Source organism: Rhinolophus hipposideros (assembly GCF_964194185.1).
Source record: "Rhinolophus hipposideros genome assembly, chromosome: X".
Classification (NCBI taxonomy): Eukaryota; Metazoa; Chordata; class Mammalia; order Chiroptera; family Rhinolophidae; genus Rhinolophus; species Rhinolophus hipposideros.
The window spans coordinates 109710807-109733448 of record NC_138046.1 but is presented as its reverse complement, the minus strand read 5'-3'; the positions used below and the strand labels follow the sequence as shown (position 1 = coordinate 109733448).

The 22642-nt window shown below is 37.6% G+C and overlaps 1 protein-coding gene across 3 annotated transcripts in view; it reads left to right on the top strand.

Moving 5' to 3' along the window:
* POLA1 (DNA polymerase alpha 1, catalytic subunit) overlaps positions 1–22642 on the top strand; it is a 282912-nt gene that overhangs the window by 45215 nt on the left and 215055 nt on the right. For all 3 annotated transcript variants that reach the window (XM_081042752.1, XM_081042753.1, XM_081042754.1), the window contains exons 21-26: positions 385–514; positions 1005–1124; positions 2188–2287; positions 3861–3985; positions 8454–8603; positions 9021–9143. In XM_081042752.1, coding sequence (XP_080898878.1) covers positions 385–514; positions 1005–1124; positions 2188–2287; positions 3861–3985; positions 8454–8603; positions 9021–9143 — 748 coding nt within the window. The remainder of the gene's footprint in view (positions 1–384; positions 515–1004; positions 1125–2187; positions 2288–3860; positions 3986–8453; positions 8604–9020; positions 9144–22642) is intronic.

Sequence of the window (22642 nt, the reverse complement as noted above, 5' to 3'; positions counted from 1 at the left end):
TCTGTCTCCCCCACGAGGACAGGAAGTTTTGTCTTTCTGGGTCACAGCCAGCATCTAGAACAATGCCTGGCACATAGTAGGCTTGCAGTACATACGTGCCGGATGCAATGAGTGAAAGGCTGTAGTTTTCAGGTTGTAGTTAACACATAACTTCCCCTTGTCTTTGTGGGACTTTTTGTGTTTTGGAGAATGGCATTGAGATGGATGGTGTGAATGAATTCCTAGTTCCTTACCGAGGTTATTTTAAATTGTTTCCAAGGGCAAGGTGCTGTTGCTCTGAAGTTACTGATACCAGGAATTGGTTGTAATATTTTATGGAGTCCTGTTGTAGTCATTGTTTCTTTGAATTACTTGATTCTGTTTCACTCTTACTTTTCTGCACAGTGAACCATCTCATCTGTTGTACCTGTTGGAACACACCTGGAAAGATGCCAGGTTCATTTTGCAGATCATGTGTGAGCTAAATGTTCTGCCATTAGCATTGCAGATCACTAACATCGCTGGGAACATTATGGTAAATTTAACTTAGAAAGGGGGAAAAAGCATTTCCTGTTGGATTCAGTGTTTGCTTGGGGTAGTTGTTATATGATAATGAGTCCAAATGCATGCTTATAAAATGAGTGACTTGTATTCTGAAAGCGGGGCTTTTTTTGTAACATGCAGAACTGGTTGGGAGGAGAGGAAGGAACCAGGTGCAGTATGTTAAAATGTGGGTGAATGTAAGGATCATCTCTAACATCTGGATGTGTCTCATTTGTGGAATGGTCCACTTGGGAGTAAAGAAATAGGCCAAGTTGTCAGTATTTTAGGCTCTCTTTGTCTCCTTTTAACTATACTGCTTAAAGAAAATGCTAGAAATATTTCAGTACCTTTTTAAAAAAGCAGCCCTTGTTACGAGGAATGATTTTGAAGGAGGTGCTACGATTAAATTTGCCAAACTCAAAGTTGCTCTTGTTTGTTGTGATTTTTGAGCTCAAATTTAAAAAATAAACTCTATTTAATAGTCTAGGACACTGATGGGTGGACGAGCTGAGCGTAATGAATTCTTGTTGCTACATGCATTTTATGAAAACAACTATATTGTGCCTGACAAGCAGATTTTCAGGAAACCTCAGCAGAAACTGGTGGGTCCAATGTTATATACTGTTTTGCCTTTTTTCATCCCCCACTTTAGTATCTGTATAGCTTTTTTTGCTGTAATAACACCTGCTTCCAAAATAATTAATTCCCTGTATAATGTAGAAACCAAGTGAAGTTTGTTTTGTTGTGTTTGTGTGGTCATTTCCTTCTTTCCTCTGTACGGATGAAAATTACTTAAGAACCATGACATTCTTTGAGGGAGGCATTAGGTCTCTCTGATGGGAAAGTGTTTCTCCACCTTAGTCCTATCCAAAGTTACATGCCAATTAAATCTTTCACTTCCTTAAACTCGTGAGTCTTTATTTTTGTATTGCATTGTTGCATTCTTAATGTACTAGTAGGATTAAAGTCACCACTTCAGGTCTCTGAAGTGGCCTCCATCACATTGGAACTAAAACTTAGCTTATCTCTTGTGTTATTGGCACTGATAGTAATTGATTCAGAATGGGAATTTAATGTTAAAATGATTCAGGTTCTTGTATTTGCTTGTTTTACGTACATTATCAAAATCGGTACAGGGAATATTAACAGAGATTTTTGACATCTGCTGAGGCATTGAATGTTGCCCATTAATAAACTACTTGGGAATGAATTTCCAGTATATGGACATATACTTATTTTAAGGTGTCTGTATTAATAAGAATAATGGTAATATCTCTGAGATATTTTGTATTTTTACATCATGAATGTTAGTTTCAATTTAAGGGGATTCTGTAGTCTCATATTTTACATAATATGAAGAATGGTATTTTTAGCATCCCTTGATTTAAAAATATGAAGTTTATGAATTCAAAAATATTTTAAAATAGAAATTGCATATTTATTAGCTCAGAGATAATAGTTTTTGTTTCAGTACCTACCAGGCATTCATTTGGATTCATGAGCATATTACAGTAACTGTCTTACTCACAGGTAGGGCCACTAACTAAAACTAAACAATGTTTGTTAGAACTGGGTACTGCCTTTGATAAGGGGGAGGGATCATAAAACTTCTTAATCAGTTGATAAGTTGCTGACTGGTGAAGTTATCTTTCCATTTGATATTAGGTAGATGAAGATGAAGACATTGATGGAGATACCAGTAAATACAAGAAAGGACGGAAGAAAGCAGCTTATGCTGGAGGCCTGGTATTGGACCCTAAAGTTGGTAAGACTGGACTTACCAACTGGGTTGCCACTGGTGTTAAGGAATTTTCTTCATGCAGAACTAGGCTTGAGAAACTAGAAGACCTGAATTATATTTAGTAGCTTAGCACATAGGACATTATTTTGTGTCTTATGTTCATGTGGAAATCTTGTTTGCCAGTCACCTGGCATGAATTAATATGAAGCCTTTTTTTTTTTTTTGCTGTTCCAAGAAATTTAAATTTTGTGTAATTTTCATATATCACGAAATACTATTTTGTTATTTTTTTTAACCATTTAAAGATATTAAAACTATTCTTAGCTCCTGAGTGGTACACAAAGAGAGGGTAGGCTGTATGTGGTCTGCACAGAGTTTGCCAACCCCTCGTCTAGTATACAGCTATTTGTCTTCTCCCACCCACTTTTGGACAGTGGGCTCTGCCTTTGCCCAGCCTTCCAGACCAGTTCAACTGGACAGCAAAATTAAAGAAAGTACAGACACTAACCACCAAACTGAACTTTAACAGGAGAATAATGTTTCCCTCTTGTCATGAATAGCAAAGGAGATGTTTATGGTACATAAAGTAGAAAGAATCTTTTTTTTAACCATCTTAACCATTTTTAAGTGTACAGATGAGTGGTGTTAAGTATATTAACGTTGTTATATAGGAATTATTGTGAATTTTATCAAGTAACTTGAAATCTTGAGTAGGAAAAATTTTTTATTATTAGTTATAATAAAACAGATCAGTAGTCCTTTGGTGTTAGGTAGGGCTGGGCTTGAATTCTGACTGTGTGATCTTGGGCTTCCTGTTTAACCTCTGTAAGCCTCAGTTTCCTCTTCTGTAAAATGGACGTAAGAATAAGATCTACCACATAGTGATTTAAGCAACAGAAGTGATTGTTTAGTATAGAGCCTGACACAGAGTAAACTTTTATATGTATATAAATAGTGGACATTTATGTTTATTCAGTTTCTTCTTAAGGTGAAGAAAACTCTTTGTGAATGTCCTAGAGAAATAAAGTAGCTTTCTGTTCACCCTTTGCCAGTAAAAAGGGTGGATCGTTCCACTACTGACATTTATATATACATCTCTTGTCTGATTTTAGCACAGTTTGTATCCAGGTAAGTGGGTTGCCCATTTTATTCTTTGAAAGTATGATTGTAAAATATATATGTAACCACTCACTGGTAGAGATCACTAAATATTTTGGGGTGTAGGTGGGAGGGAATGCTTGCTTGAAGGAGAAGTTAACATGTTTTTGAAATGGATGTGACTAAAGTAATTGATATGGGAAGATGTTTGCCCATCATAATGGTATACTTTGGGGACTGCTGGGGAAAGGATAGCTTTTAGCTGATTTCAAGGTGAGAGAGGATCTCTTCTTTCTTCTTTTATGACCTGAGTTTTTACTATAATCCAAGTCATTTTGAGGGATTGGTAGTCGACTCGTTTTTTCCTTTTGTTTATCTCACGGCTCTGGATAGTATATTGTTTCTAATATACTTCAGAGTGTAGTTACTTCTAATGTGATGTTTTGACAAATCTGCTTTTTAAAAAAAGACTTTTTGTAATTCGGCTTTTTTATTGCAGGTTTTTATGATAAGTTCATTTTGCTTCTGGACTTCAACAGTTTATATCCTTCCATCATTCAGGAATTCAACATTTGTTTTACAACAGTGCAAAGAGTTGCTTCAGAGGCACAAAAAATTATAGAGGTTTGTATTCATCTGGGGGCTTTTGAAATTGAGATTACAAATAGTGTTTAAAGAAGGAAGAGAATCAAAGGGGTTAGCATTTAGTTTTCCCTCTTAAAAGATACAGTATACCTTTGTTTAGTGGTCAGAAAAAGGGAAGAAGGAGATTCCGACTAGTTCTGTCTTTTATTTAACAGCTTTATTGAAATGTAATACACATACCATACAATTCACCCATTTAACGTGTAAAATTTAATAGCTGTTCATGTATCCATAGGATTTGCAACCTTCACTACAGTTAATTATAGGGCATTTTCATTACTCCCCAGAGAAACCCCTACCTTTTACTTGTAACTTGCCTTAGTCCCTCCATCCCTCCCAGATCTACGCAGCAACTAATCTTTCTGCCTCTATAGATTGTGTAGTTTGGACATTTCATATAAATGGAATTATATGTGATCTTTTGTGTCTGGCTTATTTCACTTAGCATACTCTTTTCAAGATTCATCCATGTTGTAGCATGTGTTAGTACTTCAGTCCTTTTATGGCTGAATAATATTCCATTGTATGGATGCATGTCACATTTTGTTTATTTTAGAATCATCTTGTCAATTCAGGCAAAAATGGCTGCTGGGATTTTGATAGGAATTGTATTAGATCTATAGGTCAATTTGAGGATTATTGTCATCTTAACAATGTTAAGTTTTCCAAACTGTGCAAATTGGGTCTTTTCATTTGTTTAGGTCTTTAATTTCTTTCAGTGATATTTTCTAGTGTTCAGTGTACAAGTCTTGCACTTTTAAATTTTATTTCTAATTATTTCTTTTTGATGCTTTATAAATGGAATTTTCTTAATTTAATTTTTGGATTGTTCATTGCTAGCGTATAGAAATATGACTTATTTTTGTAGATTGAGTTTTGTATCCTGCAGCCTTTCTGAACTCATTTATTAGTTCTAATAGTTTTGTGAATTCTTTAGGATTTTCTGTATACAGGATCATGTCGTCTGTGAACAGAGATCATTTTAATTCTTCCTTTCCAATCTGGATGCCTCATATTTCTCTTCCTTGCCTAATCGCCCTAACTAGAACCTCCAGTGCAATGTTGATTAGAAGTGGCAAGAGCAGACACCCTTGTCTTGTTCCTGATCTTTGGTGAAAGCATACAGGCTTTTACCGTTAAGTATGATGTTAACGGTGGCTTTTCCATAGATGGCCTTTATCAGGTTGAGGAAGTTCCATTCTGTTCATAGTTTATTGAGTGTTTTTTATTACAAAAGAGTATCGAACTAACCTATATTCCTGGGATAAATCCCACTTGGTTTTGATGTATTATCCTTTTTATATGTTACTGGATTTGATTTGCTAGTATTTTGTTGAGGTTTTTTGGTCTGGATTCATTAGGGTTGTTGGTGTGTAATTATCTTCTTGTTACGTCTTTGTCTGGTTTTGGTATTAGGATAATACTGGCCTCATGGAATGAGTTGGGAAGTGTTTGGGCTAGTTTGTGAGGGATTCATGTTAATTATTTAATTTGGTAGAATTCACCAGTGAAATTATGTGGTCTTAGACTTTTCTTTTTTTGATTTCTAATTCAATCTCTTGTTATAAGTGTTTTCAGATTTTCTATTTATCCTTGAGTCAGTTTCGGTAGTTTGTGTCTGTCTAGGAATTTGTCCATTTCATATAGGTTATCTAATTTATTGGCATAAAGTTGTTCATAGTATTCCATTATAATCATTGTTATTTCTTTAGCATCAGTAGTAATGTCCCCTCTTTTATTCCTGATTTTAGTAATCTGAGACTTCTTTTTTTGTCAGTATAGCCAAAAGTTTGTCAATTTTATTGATGTTTTCAAAGAAGCAACTTTGGTTTCCTTGATTTTCTCTATTGCTTTTTTTCCCCCTTTTCATTTATTTTCGTTCTAATCTGTATTCCTTTTTTCCTGCTTTCTTTGATTTAGTTTGCCCTTCTTTCTCTAGTTTCTTAAGGTAGAAGTTTAGGTTATTGATTGAAATCTTCCTTTGTAATGCAGGTATTTACAACTGTAAGTTTCCCTACAAGTACTGCTTTAGCTTCATCCCATGAGTTTTGGTATGTCACACATACCTTTTCATGTGTCAACCATTATCTGACTTCTATCACCATAGCTTAATTTTACCTGTTATAGAACTTCATATAAATGGAGTGATAACAGTACATACTCTTTTATGTTTGGCTTTTTTGTTCAGCAAAATGTTTTTGAGGTTCATCCATGCTGTTGCATTGTCAGTAGTTGTTTCCTTTTTATTGCTGAGGAATATTCCACACTTTATCTGTTCTCCTGAGATGAGCATTTGGATTGTCTTCAGTTTTTGACTATTACTAATAAGGCTGCTGTGAAGATTCTTGTACAGATCTTTTTGTGGACGTGTGCTTTCACTTGGGAGGGGGTCCTTACCTAGGGAGTGAATTTGCTGGTTTGTGTGGGAAGCAGATGTTTAACTTAATAGGAAGCTGTCAGAGTTTTTCCTAAGTAGTTGTGCCACTTTACACTTCCACCCGTCCATGTATGCCAGTTGTTCCCCATCTTCTCCAGCACTTGCTATTTTTAGTCTTTTAAATTTTGTCTGTGAAAGCATTGCTTAATAATTCTGTTCAATAAACAACCTTTTTAAAAGAATCTTTTTGAAATCTCTCATGGGTTTTAATCTAACCAGTGATCATTCAGTCAACAGTTTTATGTAGGGCTTAATAATTTATATATAAAGCTTATACAGTTGACTGTCAGTAGGGAATTTGGTGAGATTTGGTTCTCTAGCAGTGAAAGATATAAATTAACATACTGTCTCCGTATATGGTTTTTAGCTGCTTCTTTGTACATGTGGCAGAAGATGTCTACTTGTCTTCTAGCTCCTGAATTTACATCTTTTAGTTCCAACCGCATGCTTGGGAGCTGTTTTTCAGTCCTAGTTCCCATATTCTCAGAAGAGAGAATCTTACAGGCTTGCCTAGATCTGTGAGCCCGCCTGGTCCCATCAGCTGTGACCACAGGAGTGGGTTTACAGAGTACAAATATGACTGCTAAGGATGGGCCTTTCTATGGGACTGGAGGATAATTTTACAGAGAAGGTATTGGGTAGACATCCCCAAAAGGTAGTGACTGCACTTGATTAATATTCTCTGGGCTCTGTCCTACTACTGTGTCAGCCCCCCACCATTTTATTTGAACTTTCCAGTTTGGATTCTGGATATATAATAGAATCATTTTAGAGTTGGAAGGGTCCTTAAAGGTCATCTACGAAATACTATACATGTAGCGATTTATTGGTTCTGTATCATTTTCCTGTAAAGTACCTAAATTGCTCTTCCAAACAGCTAGTGCCACATAGCTAGTGGTGGTAGAGCTGGGTGTGGATTATAAATTTCCTGACTCCAAATCCTTTGTTTACTTTTTATCTGACCTTCATAGTTGCTGTAAATAAATTGGAATGTATACCAAGATCTCTTTAATGGATTTGCTATCTTCATTTGCTCTATTGGAAAACAATAGGTCCCTGTTTCCATTATAAGAGAGTTCATTTGAAGATATTGATATTTATAAAATCAGATACTTTGTAAAAGCTCGGTTATCAAATGGCATTGACTTGACATACTTTAAGCCAAGAGGTTTATTTTTTAATTCTGAACCTTTGAAAGGGCAAATGTACCTGGCTTTTCTTTGCAGTCCGTTAATAGAATTAATGGAACCTTGAGAAAAATGGTCTAATGCTTTCTCTGCTTTTTCCTGCTGTAAATTTTAATGTAACAAAACTGCTGGTTGCTTTTCTAAAATGTCACTATTCTTCTACTGAGGGTAAAGCAATTTATAGATAAAAGGTACTACATATATACTAAATATATGTAGTAAGGAATATATATGCATTAAGTTTTAGAAATGTCGTGGCCTGGTTAAGTATGTGCTGCAAATGCCTGAAAGAAATATGCTGATTTAGTATTTAGATTTGTATTCTTTTAGTCTAAAACATTTATAATAATTGCTATGATTCTCCATAGTTTTAGAAATTCTACAGCATTTTGTTGGGTAGTGCATATGACTTAAAATAGTAGTTTAGTTACTGGTGTTTTTTTTTAAAATCCTAGAGGTCTCTCTTAGTGTTTTTATTTTAGAAACAATTTCCCTGAACTTGTTCTTCCCCAATCTTGTTGAAGAGAGGAGAGGAGCATGTGTAAAAGTTCATCCCTGTAAATGATACGTACATCTGTCAATATTCAGAGGGGCGGGAGATACTGGAAACGATGGGCTGATAGAATTGGGAGAAAAGAGGGCAGTGTTGACTTGTTCTGCAACCCTCTTTGCTCTGTCTTTACCACCCGTGCATTGTTGACCTTTACGGACAGCAAAGTAGCCTTCCAGGATGTGATCATGAGGTAAAGCTCCAACCAAATACTATTTTAAAAATTTATTTAATGGAAGTTTGATTTATCTGAAATTTTTGTTTGTTCATTAGGGTGAAGAACAAGAACAGATCCCTGAGCTGCCAGATCCAAACTTAGAAATGGGCATCTTGCCCAGAGAGATCCGGAAACTGGTAGAGCGGAGAAAGCAAGTCAAACAACTAATGAAGCAGCAAGATTTAAATCCAGACCTTGTTCTTCAGGTATTTCTTTTCACTAAGAGACATCTGAGGGACAGTCTCAGCTCTTAAAATTTGATTATCTAGGAATGATTGGAACATGATGCTGTGGAGAAATGCATTTGCTAATTTTATGTTTGTAAGTAGAAAACCATTGCAAAATAACAGAGTGCCTCAGAATGGAAGGCGCCTCTATCTGCAGAGCTGTGTCTGAGCAAGAGCCTTCTGGCTTCAGGAGCTCTGGGGCCTATGTTTACTTGCTTCTAGGAGGTCAGGAAATCATGGCTCTGGGAGGACAGGTTGAGTGTGTTAAGAGTTCTTTTCTCAGAGATATTGAAGGTTTCTCCTTCTCACTGGTGATCTAGAAAGACATCGAATGTAATACTGAAGCACTTATCTGCAAATATTGTTGTTTGTCTTCTGTCCTTGTGTGGCCTGCAGTATGACATTCGACAGAAGGCCTTGAAGCTCACAGCAAACAGCATGTATGGCTGCCTGGGATTTTCTTTCAGCAGATTTTACGCTAAACAACTGGCTGCTTTGGTGACATACAAAGGAAGGGAGGTAAATGGTGTAACATTCACATCTCAAAAATGAGATTATTTTTTAACTATACATGTTATTGTGTGGGAGAGCCAAATTGTGTGGGAGAGCCAAGTTTGTTACCTAGTTATACAGCTTCAAATACCCTCTTAGTACAAATATGAGACAGATAAGTATTTATTTATCCATTCATTCATTCTGGGTTAAGCAAAGGGTTTTTTAATTTTAATTTTTTATTATATTAATTTCAGGTGTACAAAACAACATAATGATAAGACAGTCACATCCCTCAAAAAGTGATAGCCCCCTCCCCAAGTCTGCTACCCCTCTGACATCATATTAGGTTGGTGCAAAAGTAATTGCGGTGTTCGCAGTTATTTTTAACCTTTTAAACCACAATTATTCTTGTACCAACCTAATATATAGCTGTTACAATACCATTGACTATATTCCCTATGCTGTACTCCACATCCCAGATATATGTGTGTGTGTGTTGTGTGTGTGTGTATATATATATATGTAATTATAGTTGATATTCAGTATTCTACTTCAGCTTCAGGTGTACAGCACAGTGGTCAGGCATCTTATCTACACAATCTATGAAGACAGATAGGCTTTTAAATAAGGATCCGTTCATTCATCGAGTAAGTGTGTGTGTGTGTGTGTGTGTGTATGTGTGTGTGTGTGTGTGTGTGTATTTATTGAGTGTCTTCTATGTTCCAGACATTGTCCTAGGCCCTGGGGGTATAGTGTCGAGCAAGACAGAAAAGGTCCCTGCATTTTGAGGTTCACATTCTACCCAGGGCACGGGGTGTAGAGGGGCATAAGGTCGGGACTTAGGGCAGGAAGCGAATCGTTTGGGAAAACACTGTAAGTAAGTGAATAAACAAATGCAAGACTAAGAGAATGTGGTAGAAGTAAGTGCTGTGCAGAAATTCAAACAAGGTGGTGGGTGGAGAATGTTAAGGCTGCTGGTTTAGATTGGTCAGGGAAGGCTTCTTTAGGAGATAGGAAGAATGAGACCTAAGTGACATGAGAGAGCTAGTTTTTTGGCTGGTGTATTAGGTCAGAGAGTAAGGGAAAGGAAGAAATCAAGGAGGATGCCTCCCTTTTGGACTTATAGCTGATTAGCTAGTGAAACCATTCCCTAAAATGGAGAAATCTGGGAGAGAGGGATTAAGCATTCTGTCTTTGCGGTGTTTCCTTTGAAATTTGTAGATAGCTCTAGGCATGTTGGCTGCAGAAGCCCACAATTCTGGGAATGTGTCAGGACGAGTTACCAATGGAAAGTTACTGGCTTTGGAAAGGTGGGCCACATACCAAACAGATTTGAGGTACCGTCACTTTGTAAACACTGTGAACTTCATCTGCTTTAGCATGGGTTTTTCTTAATGTGTAAAAGAATAGTTACATTAAATACTAATTCCTTTCAACTCCAGTAAACCATTGATTCCTGTCAGTGGATTTATGACTGTCAGTCTTGAGAAGGTAGTTAGTGGTATGGGCAGAATGCTTGTGTTGGAGGTCTGGACCCAGGATCCTTTAGAACGGGGGTTGGAACACTGCAGCCTGTGGGCCAAAGCTAGCCTGCCATCTAATTTTGTAAAGAAAGTTTTATTGGATCACAGTCACTCTCATCCATTTATGTATCATCTATGGCTGCTTTTGGGTTATAACAGCAGAGTTGAGTAGTCAAGAGACTTGCATGGCCCACAAAGCCAAAAATATTTACTCTCTGGCTCTTTACAGAAAAAAAAAAAGATTTTGTTGATCCCTGCTTGAGAGTCTAGACCAGCACTGTCCAGTAGAACTTCGAGATAATGAAAATGTTCTCCATCTGCACTATCTGATAGAGTGGGTGCGTGAGCTCTTAGGCTCGTGCCACCTAACTGAGGAACTGGGTTTTGAGTTCTATTTCATTACGATGAAAATAAAATTAACTGTAAATAGTCACACGTGGTTAGCATCTGCTATAGTGGACAGCACATCTAGCTGGTATGACCCAAGCAGAATGCTGAGAGCCGCTCCTCTGTTGGCAGCCCTATCTCAAAGACCTGGCTTAGGGCACAGTGAGGAAGGGCGGAACACGGATGGGACACCAGCGACATGTGAGAAGCTTTCAGATGCATTATTTCACTAGAATCCCCCAAGAATCCATCAGTAGAGGTAATCACATTACCATTTCACAGGTGAGGAGGATCAACTCAAAGAGGGCTAGTCTGACGAGTGGCTGTTTTGAGCTGGAATCCGTATCTTCCTGATTGTGAGGCTTTCACTACATTAGGGTTGTCTGCCCCATCTCAGGGTGTCTTTCATGACTCTGCGTCTGCTTTATATGCTACCTCTTATTCCTGGAAGATCATCTTTCTTGATAATCATTTCAAGACACAGGCCTTTTTTTACATGAGAAGACATAAGTGTTTTAGGGGCTAGTTGAAGTGAGGGAAGGATGTTTTCAGTTTCGTAGGCTAAGTTTACTTTGAAATTATTTAAATTTTATTCTGTATATGTATCCAGTGGCTTCTGATAGAATACCATCTTATTTTTGTATTAGGAAATGCACTCACTATGCCCCAACTGGGTGATAATACATGGGTTGACTATTGAGATTGGATCAAGGTTACTCTTAAGTTTCTCACGAGAGGCAATAGTTGACAATTTACTCCCTTGGAGAGTGCCTCTTGCTGTTGGGAAATCCCTGTTGTTACATTTTCTGCATTGGCTCAGAAATACGCAAGCTTAAAAGGGCACTGTTGATAATGATAAGCCCCAAATTTGTCCAGTGATCTCCCCTACTCCCCTAATCCATTGTACTTTAAGGGCAATATTTTCATTTAGATGGATTTTTAACAGGGTGTTTAAACTCGGTTTTTATTTTTCTGTTGTATAAAATATAACAATAACAAATCTTAATGAATAAACTATAAAAATCCCTGCTCTCCCCACTAAAAAAAATTAAAGAATTTCAGACAACTCTAGTAATAAGCATATGTGATTTAAATTCTTGATTTCTACTTTCCCCTTTTCTCTTTCCTCTTTGCTCCTTCCCATAAATTAAACACAACTGTGGAAAGTGGGCCTTTACAGTAACGTGAGGTCAATGAGAAATAATAATGATCCAGTTGCTCCTTGGTAATCTTGTTCTAGAAGATTCAGAGCCACTTACAGAAATTACTTCCTTAAATAAAAGTGATTGTTAAAGTGTTGGTGATAATTATTAGCACTGGCAAAATGAAATATTATGATACTTTGTCTTTGAGTTTACTAGCATCTTCTGCATATGCTATGAGGCCTTTGTGATTTCAAGCATCTCTTGATTATTAAAGAGGTAGGAGGAGTGAAGTGTAAAATTAGAGTCAGTTTGCTGAGATTTTGGAATACTTTTGTAACTTTATCACACTGGTCTTTTTTTTTTTTTTTTTTTGTAATAAGATGGAGGGGACAAAATAATATAGAACTTGAAGAGCCTAGAAGTTGTTTCCTTTTAAAATCCTTGTAGGATAAATTACATTAAGGTTCAAGTGGAAATTAATGAGAAGGCTACCTGGTAGCATGTCATCTGAATAGATTATGAAATTTTGCATTTGAATATGTATTATTACACAGTCTCTGGGTAGGCCATGAAGTCACCCTCCCTTTTTGTTTTTAAGTTTATTCTGTGTGTGCTCAGTTTTGTCAGAATCATGCAGCTTTTGCTCTGGTGACCTAATAATTTCTGTAATCAAATGTATTATGGGTGCTGGAGTACGCAGAGTAATTACTAATTGTACTTTTAAAAACAGGTTTGTAATAAAAATTAATCGTTGTGTCAAATGGACATCAATATTGTCTTTTCCCAGCTGTGATCTTTCACACTTAAACTCTCCTATGATTTTTAATAGCTCTGTGCTATAGGATTTAGTTAATGGTTAAGGAATTGTGTGAGGGATCTCACAGCACGTGAGTTATTTGAAAAAACTGAAATCCGTGTTTCCAGAGAAGTAATAATGGAAACTTAGTTTACAGACACTCAAAAGTGAATCTCTGTAAATACCATTTGGATTTGCATGTGTTCTCAATGTATGTGTAGAGAGACATAAAAAAGATAGTGGGCAAGTCGATAGCACTAAGTGGACATACGTTTCGAACCACCAGGAAAATAGTCTCAGTTGTCAAGTGACTGGTGTGGTAATTGAAGTGATTGTTCACTAGATGGCGATAGACACCCTGAGATCATTAATCAATTAAGGGTTTGATTCTGTGAACAATAGTGAAGGCCATTTAGTGACACAAATCTGTCTATAAATTTTAGACTTTTATTAATTTTGAAACTGTTAATAAAGGCTAACAGTGGACCAAAGAACTGTAGTAGTCTAATCTGTTTAGTGTTTAAAATAGTGATGGTTTTTGAATGGTAAGTATTATTGGTAAGAATAATCGTTTAAGGCATCATAGCAAGTTAATTCTATCAAATAGATAAATTCACACTTCTGGCCATGGGGCTACAATACATGACTCCCTCGGTGGCAGTATCAGTTTACTCTAAAGAGAATTGAAATGATTTTGCTGTATAATTTTGCCTCTTTGAACTTGTTGCAGTTTTTTTTTTTTTTTGAGGATTTTGAACTTACTCCATACTTAGAAGCATACTCATTGCATAATCCTTAGTGTAATGGTAATATTTGTCTTTATGGAATAATTAGTACTTATTGACATTGGTATTGTTTTATTTCTGTACTCTGTTATTTCTGTGCCCTTGAGAAAATGATTTTTGGTCTGGATTTCTGATTGCATTTGAAATTGAATGTATGCTCTAATGTTTGGGTATAGAGCCCATGCGTTTTCATTTTCTCACCAGTAGGCTGAAATGACTCTTTGCCAGCCTGCTTGCCAACCAGTTGTAGACTGCCTAGCTTTCAGTTGTGTTCAGAGCTGAAATTTGTGCATTTCGAAAATGTATCCAAATCATTACATGAAAACACTGCAGTCTGGGCAAGCCTTCCTAGGAGTCGCTTGGCATTGTGCTAGCACCTGTTGGGAGCCCTTGGAAATGGCCCTGGGATGGGGAGGGAGGAGGCTTTGGCCTTTGTTGGTGTCAGTGGCAAAAGAGACTGAGTGAAAACAGAGAATCTTAAAAATAAATGTTAAGGGAGTCTTTCATCTTATCTGGAAATTAACAGAAATTTCACTTTTCCAATCTTTTTTCTTAAAACACCGAGGTTTTTTTTAAAGAATTAAATGCAATAAAATATTATAAGGAGCCTTTCCTCCCCACCCTCACTCATTTCTTTCCCTTCTTCGGAGGTAACTGCTCACTCAGGGTTGGTTTTGGGCTTTTGCTTATGGTTTTTGCTTTGACAGTAAACGTGTGCCTATACATGTGGTGCATTAAAAGTTTTTACCATTTCTGTGTCATGCTATACATGTTTTTTTTGCAGTTTGCCAAAAACAGAAAGTAGAGGAAAAACCCTACTCTGTAAACAGCATTTTAAGTATATCCATGTTGATGCACTTTTAGATTTGATTTATTCATGATACCTGTTGTATAATATTTTGGTTAATAAATTTAGCACAGTGTACCTTTATTCTCCCATTGTCCACATTTTTAGGCTTCCAAGTTTTCACTTGTTTTTGTTTTTTGCTATTACAAACAGTGCTGCAGTAGATAGTGCCACACGTGCAAGAGTTTCTCTAGTGTATTACTAGGAGTGGAATTTGCACATCCACAAGAAGTATATGACATTTTATTGATAGGAACTATCGTTTAATTTATCATAGCAAACTGATTATTTCAAATAGCTAAATTCATATCCGTGGCAATGGGGCTACAATACATGACTCCCTCAATCACAGGATCAGGTTAATTTAAAAATAAATCGGAAATGATTTTGATATATTAGGTTGGTGCAGAAGTAATCGTGGTTTTTGCAATTGTTTTTAACTTTTTAAACTGCAATTACTTTTGCACCAACCTAATAATAATTTTGCTTCTTTGAATTTGTTTATTTTTCTATTGAGAGGTTTTAAACTTACTCTATACTTATAAACATACACATTGCATAATACTCATAATACTTAAGTGTTCCACATTCTTGTCGGTACTTGTTATTATCAGAATTTAAAATTTTTGCCAGTCTCATGAATGTGAAATGGTATGTCATTGTGATTTGAATTTGCATTTCCCTAAGTATTAGTTAGGTCGAACATCTTTTCATGTGTTTTAACTCTTCAGTTTTCTTGTGTGAGTTTTCTGTATGTACATTTATGTGTCCTATTTTGTTGGGCTGTATGTCTCTTAGTATTTTTTCTTAGGTTTTCAAAGTCTGATCCTTTTTGGTTATTTGTGTTGCTGGTATCTTCTAGTCTGTGGCTTATCCTTGACCTTTATTTGTGGTCTTTCATTGTGCAGAAGTTTTTTTTATTTTAATGCCAACTATTTGATTTTTTTCCCCTCTGTGCACTATATGTTTTTTTTTTCTTAAGAAATCTTTCCATCCTTCAGTGACAGATATTCTCCCTTATTTTTTCCTAAAAGTTGCAAAGTTTGGCTTACCTTATTCATTAATCCTTCTGGGAATTACTTTTAGGGATGGTATGAGTTAGGGATCTAATTGTGTTTGTCTGTTTGCTTCCTTGCGGAGTTGTTCAACCTGTTCCTCTATTCCAGGGGTCTACAAAATACGACCCATGGGCTGACTCCTGTCCACAGCCTGTTTTTTGTAAAAATTTTATTGGGACACAGCCACAGCCATTTGTTTATGGTGGCATTTGTGCTGTGTTTTAATGACAGAGCTGATTAGTGGCCACAGAGACCGAATGACCTGCAAAGCCTAAAATATATAATTTCTGGCCCTTTACAGAAAAAGTTTGTGGACCTCTGGTCTAAAAGAGAGTCATGTGTAATAGAAAAGTTACTCTCATTTCTAACAGCTTTGGTCATAGTAGGTGAAAATGGAGGAAGTTACACTAAAGGGAGTAAGAAAGGAGGAGAACATCTTTTGGACCCCTGAAAAATAAAGATTTTGAAGTTTTACTTGTTCTTAGACTGTCATATGAGAACTTATCAACAACCCAAGTAGAGCAAAGGGAAGATCTGAATCTTTTGACGTTGTATGCAACATTTTGTGTGTCCATGCGTACATGTACTTTTGTGGGGGGGAGAGTGCATAGCATTTAAGAGATTCTCGAAGATGCAAACATGGTAAAGAACTGCTGGTTCTTATGTTTCATCTCTGCCCTCTTCTTTTATCGGTTGTGGAGAAACTTCAGCCTTTAAAATGTATGCTTTTGTCACCTAAAACATGGCAGTGTGAAGAATTTTCTTGCCAGACCAGTTCCATGGAAACTGTGTGGGTGGTAGGAAGGAAGAGTTCTAATTCTGTCTCCAGAATCTTAATAGTCACCATTAAGACTCCTTTTAATTTCAGCTGACCTACTAACATTTTGATTTTTGTTAATATGAGTAGAGAATTTCATTTAAGGCTGAAATGTAGGCTTACCATATTTTGGCAGAATATGTTTTATGTTAAAAAAAAGCAATATCCTTTTTCAGTGATCACAGGTTACTTTTCACTTTTGAAGTTTATATTATAAAATTCTAAGCCAGATAAACTGTTTTATTCTCTTTTTATTGTTGAATTTCAAGGATGTTAGGGTTCTAAATTCTTTGTAGTTCTTCAAGTCTAACATATACTATTCAGCTTTAATTCACATCTAATTCGGAATTGGCTGTAATTCAGATGGAATGAGTTGAAATTCTTCATAGTGCAATTTTTTTTCCTGTGATTTTGTTTTTTTCTTATTGAGTTATAGTTGACGTATAATGCTGTATTAGTTTCAGGTGTACAACGCAATGATTTGATATTTGTATACACTGTGAGATGATCACCACAATAAGTCGGGTTACCCTTTGTCACCATACTTCATAGTACAAATTAATAATGACTTTTGAGCCTAGGTTCTTTTCACATACCTTTAAATTCTGTAGAAACACCTATTTCTAGTCAAGTAAGTGGCATCTTAACTGCAGATCATGTATGTTGATGAACTTTTACTAATTAGCATCTACATTTACTTGTCCATTTGTCTGTATCCTGTCTGAAAATTGATGAAAGTAATGTTGGTAAATATAAAGACAAGAGGAAGTACTAATTTGCGAATATCCCATGAAAATCCAGTCCAAATCATGATGTTAGACATTCAGTAATTTGAGAGAAATGAGATGACAAAAAATTTCAAGTATGTAGAATAATTTATACTTTATTAACACAATGTTGCATCTATAGAGATAAGTAAGTGGGTTGTGCTCAGGCTTGCCTTGAATTACTGTATATACTTGAAAACATTGGAATAATATTTCTTTCAAAATATCCTAAACTTTACTTTTTTAAAAAAAGACACATTTATTCAGCATCATGATCAGACTATTACATAGCAATCAATGGCATTGGTACAAAAAAAAAATACATTAAAAACCCTTTGTTAGAATGCATTTCACTTTCCACAGAACAGAAACGAAAATGACCCATTATACCCTTAGTCACAAATACAGTCCTCGAGTTTTTTGCCCACATGCATGTGTATTGTCTAAAACATATCTTCTGTGTAGCAGCTAGGCCCTGCCACCGCTGTGCTCGGCTGAGTTCACAAATCTGTTGTAACCGGTAGCTTCCCTGTCATATCGCTGGCTCTCCTCTCCTGCTGAGTAAGCTTTGTTTCCTGGCAGTACTTAAAACCTTCTGCCACTGCCATAGCTTCTGGTGCTGCTGGAACTGCCATAGCCACCTTGGTTTCATGGTTTGCCAAAGTATTGGCCTCCACCGCTGTAGGGGCCAGAGCTTTTGCCTCCAAAGTTTCCTGCTTTCATAGGTGTAAAATTTGAAGATTGATTGTTGTAATTGCCAAAATTGCTGTAGCTTCTGCCACCTCCCAAAGTGCTTCCATCATTACCAAATCTGTTATAGCCTTCCCCACTGTCACCATATCCTCCAATACCACGCCTGCCACCAAAGTCACCTTGACCATTGAAGTTTTCTCCACGACCAAAGTTGTCATTTCCACCAAAACCACTTCCTCGACTACCACCGAAGTTTCCAGAACCACTTCAGCCTCTTTGGCTAGATGAAGCACTAGACATCCCTTCCTTAGATAGGGCTTTCCTTACTTCACAGTTATGGCCATTCACAGGATGGTATTTCTGAATGACAATCTTGGGTACAGAGTCTTAGTCATCAAAGGTCATCAAAGCAAAGCCTCCCTTCTTGCCAGTCAGATTTCAGTTACTTCAGTCTTCCCACACTGTTGAGGATAATCTCTTAGGTGATGGTCTTCAGTGTCTTCTTTAATAACCACCTACAAAAATCTTTTCCACAGTAAAGTAGAAACTGGGTCTTTGAGAATCTTCTCCTGAGACAGCCTGCTTTGGTCCCACAACTCCTCTATCCACCTCGTGTGGCCTTGCCTTCGTGGCTGCACCCATCTCCTCCACGGTGGCACACGTGACAAACCCAAAGCCACTGGAGTGCTTGGTGTTTGGGTCCCTCATCAGCACACAGTCTGAGCTCCCCATTGCTCAGAACGGCTCCTCAGACTCTCATTGGGTGTTTCACAGCTCAAACCTCTGATGAAGGGCTTCCACAGCTGTTCAGGCTCTTTGGGAGGCTCTGACATAGACATGATGACCTTGGGAGGGGAGGCTTGAACAATGTTTACTCAGCGGCGTCCACTGACAGAAAGGAGTGATCTCTGAAACTTTAGACGTTTAAAAACTTAAGAGTGACCTTATCCTCCTTTCTTAATAGTTGAAAACTAGCACCTCCACGATGCCGGACTCTCTGGAGTTTTGGACATTGAAATGTATAGGACACAAGACAATTGGCAGAGGTGACTGGGAAGAGAGACACTAGGTCAAGTCCTGCTGGTGAAGCGGGCTGGGGTCTGTGAGCGTAAGAGAAGAAAGCTTCAATGAGGAGATATTTATGTACGTTTTTGGTTAATCCACTTGCATTGTCGTTATTTATTAAGTTTATTGGGGTGACATTGGTTAGTAAAATTATGTAGGTTTCAAGTGTACATTTCCATAATCCATCATCTACGTGTTGCATTGTGTGCTCAGCACCCAGAGTCAGGTTTCTGGAATGGTTACCTCATCTTTGTCTTACCTGAGCTTTGGGGAATCCAGGGAAGGGCCCATTAGCCCTGATAATACAAGTCTTTGTCAAGAAGGAGCACCCTACACATACACGCATTGTACCACCAGGTGTCCTGGGACTGTGGGCTGGCCTTCCCCATCCTTCAGAATCTTCTTAGTGCCAACCTTAAAAGTGCCAGGGTTTATTTTGTTAAGGAAAGTGGGATTTCCTTATCCTCAGTCTAAATTAGAGCCTTTTTGTAATCCACTCATAGGATGTTCTACCATTAGATTTTGGAATGGGTCTGCATACACTAGTATGAATACTTAACAGTTTTTCTCTTTCTTAACAAAAACCCAAAGCCTATAGCCTCAATTTGTTTCTGTATTGTCCAGTCTTCAATTCCGTTCAGTTTGTCTGGGGTCACGTTGCACACGTTTTGGTTTTGCACCTAACACCTTATCCTGTACCACACAGGTGGATGCTTGTTTGCCTTAATTCCGGGATCATGGTGGCCTAGTAGTTTCCACAGTTACCGATGGGAGGAGGAGAAGAGGATGTGTTTTTAAAAAGAGGACCTTGATATTGAAGCCTATTTTGAGTTTTTAAGAATCCTTGATACCCAGAACAAGAAAAAGGATACCTTGTACGTTTTTACGAGGCACTCTCATTTGGGAAGGCCTGGATATTTTTGCCCATTTAATTACCGAAACCTCTGGGAATGAGGCTAAGGATGAGGACATAAATCCTACCAGCGCCGCTGCTCTCTGCTGAGACAGATTAAGTTTCATTACTCTGACTCAAATCACAAAAACTGAGTCCTGAAAATCTCTTTCTGCTCAACCCTCACCAGAATAGTGACTTTCTGTTAACCCAACCTCATTCCTCTTTCTACACATGTGAACATTTTATGTAAACCTGTTTTGGTATATGTTTCTTTTTCACAAGCTGTGTGTTATTTGACAGGTGTTCTAAAGCTCCTTGCTTTGGCAGTGAACCAAGATGACAGAGCAGTAATGATTTCGAAAGTGCCATTCCCTCCCTGTTAAGAGACAAAAAGAAAAGTGTGAATTTATTAACCACTGTTCATCAGTGGCATAGAAATTGGCGTAACATTTAATTGTCTGGTTCTACAGTCATCTGCATAGGTAATTTACTGGATAACACTGCTCTTAAGAAAAGGGGAAAATACCATACAACTATATTTTTTTCTCGCACATCTTTTCCCCCCTCTTCTTCACAAATTGCAGATATAGATGGATTGAAGCTAAGGGATCACTAGAACATGACAATATTGACTTTTTCTCTGTTTTTTTTCTTTCCTCATCTGCCCAGGTAATAGATTTATGGGTAACATGGTCACACTTGACAGTCTTTTAGATTTCCCATCCCCCAAAGGATTAGCTGCTCCAGTGTTTGAATCTGATGGTATACAAGATGTCACCGCACTGTCTCCTCACTTGAGCCATTCTAGGCACATTTACTGCCAGTTGGAAGAACCCGCTTTCGGCAGCCAGCACCGTCTGGTGGCTTGAGCATTCTTTTCACAAGAGTACTTACAGTCTGGCCCTTTAAAGACACACCTATCTCAAATTTGAAAACAGAACAAGCTGGGTTTATTATGGCTCAGGACTGGTTAACTGAGGGAAGACTAATAGAATTAGTGCCTTCTGTTTGTGTATCATCATTTCAGTAGGCAGCATGCGCTTGTGTCAATTTGCTCTATCATAAATACTGTGTTAAATTACAGTGAGCTGAGTTTGGTAAGTCGTGGGAGTTTTGGAAGGCAGGGAGAAGAATGGTTTTATGTATGTGTATATGTGTTAAGAAGCTGTTTGATTTTAAGCCAGGGATTCCTGAGCACTTCAGTCATCGTTTCAGACATCTTGTACCTACTTTGAAATCAAGTGCCAGTGTTGGGTTGGACAGCTGTCCTTGTTTCCTTTTATTATTAATTTTTATGGCGGAATTGGCTTGTGTCCCTTTTAAACTTTGAATGTATTAGAGTCTCAAAATTTTGAATTTTCTTTGAAAACCCCCTCCTTTTAAAAAGCAAAATGGAACAAAATATAACTAAAGTGAATCTCTACTTGCATTTTTAACAGAGCAACAGAGTATGAGTGATTTCCAGAAATGGTATTTGGAATTACTAATTCTCTTTTGCAGTTTTGGGTTTAGTTTTCCATTACATATTTTTATTTGCTTTGTTGTTTTACATTTAACAAAAGATTTGTTGTTTTGAGGCTAGTGATGAGATTTTTTTTTTTTTTTTTTGCCTCAGGGCTGAGAGTTGAATGGGGACGGGAGTGGAGCAAAGATATTAGGTTCCTGTCATAATTTGGAGTGTCAGACATTTGGCTATATTTGTTTCAGGGGCTTTTCGGCCCTGCTGACTTCACCACAGACTGTATTTTCAACCCTCTGCAGGAAGGTGGTGTGCCTTCCACAGGCAGGGAGGAGAAGGGTTGAGGAGGGGGCACTTGGGGAAAGGAATAAGCTCACAGGCTATTAATAATGTGCATTGTTCTTAGGCCACATGTAACATTTCTGTGCTCTGGCCAACAGGGTAGGGTGTATGTTCTATTTAAGTTGGACTGCATGGCATGATGTGATGGACAGCTGGTAACTGAATCACAGGAAAAATCCAGGTATTTCTTCTTTAGTTGTGTCCTGATGGGGCAGAAAAAATAACTTATTTTCAGAAGATTGGCAGAGAGAGCAGGTGAATATATTTAATTCAATTACTGATTCTTGTGTTATAGCCAGAAGTTCTTTAAGTAACATTTGTTGACTGTATCATGGAAGGAAATGGAGACAAATGACATTGCTTGTGACCTGCAGGCTTGAGACGAAAGCCTTGGGTAATGATTCCAATAAAACTAGAGCTAGAGCTTGGGAGGCCAAACTCGTGATTACTTACCTAGTAAACAGGAGAAGGGATCTTTAGTAGGTGCACAACACATTGCAGAAAAGTGTTGACTATGTACTGGAGAAAGCCTGGACTGGAAACCAAGGTTGCCACACTCACCCACTTGTTTGTTTGCTGTGTGTGGCCTTGAGCTAGTCTGTTATTCCCAGCCTCTGTGTTTTCACTCGTCAGAGGGTGCTAGGTGATGGGGATTACTGCGGGGCTCCAGTTACGAAGCACCTTAACACATGAGAAGCCAGTACACTACTGTTTCCCCTAACAACCCAGAGGAAGCATTCGTGTGAGCTGCCTAAGTGTCGGGCACGGTGGTGGTGTGTGTGAGAAACAGTGGTACGTTGCAGTTTTCAAGGACCTTGTCCTCACAGAGTTTTCAATTTGGTAGGTGAGAGCCATTAAGCAAATGAATAATCATGCCATTCCAAAAGAAACTCGGTACTCAGACGAGGAATGGGAATTTCCGAGTGCGGATAACGAAGACCATT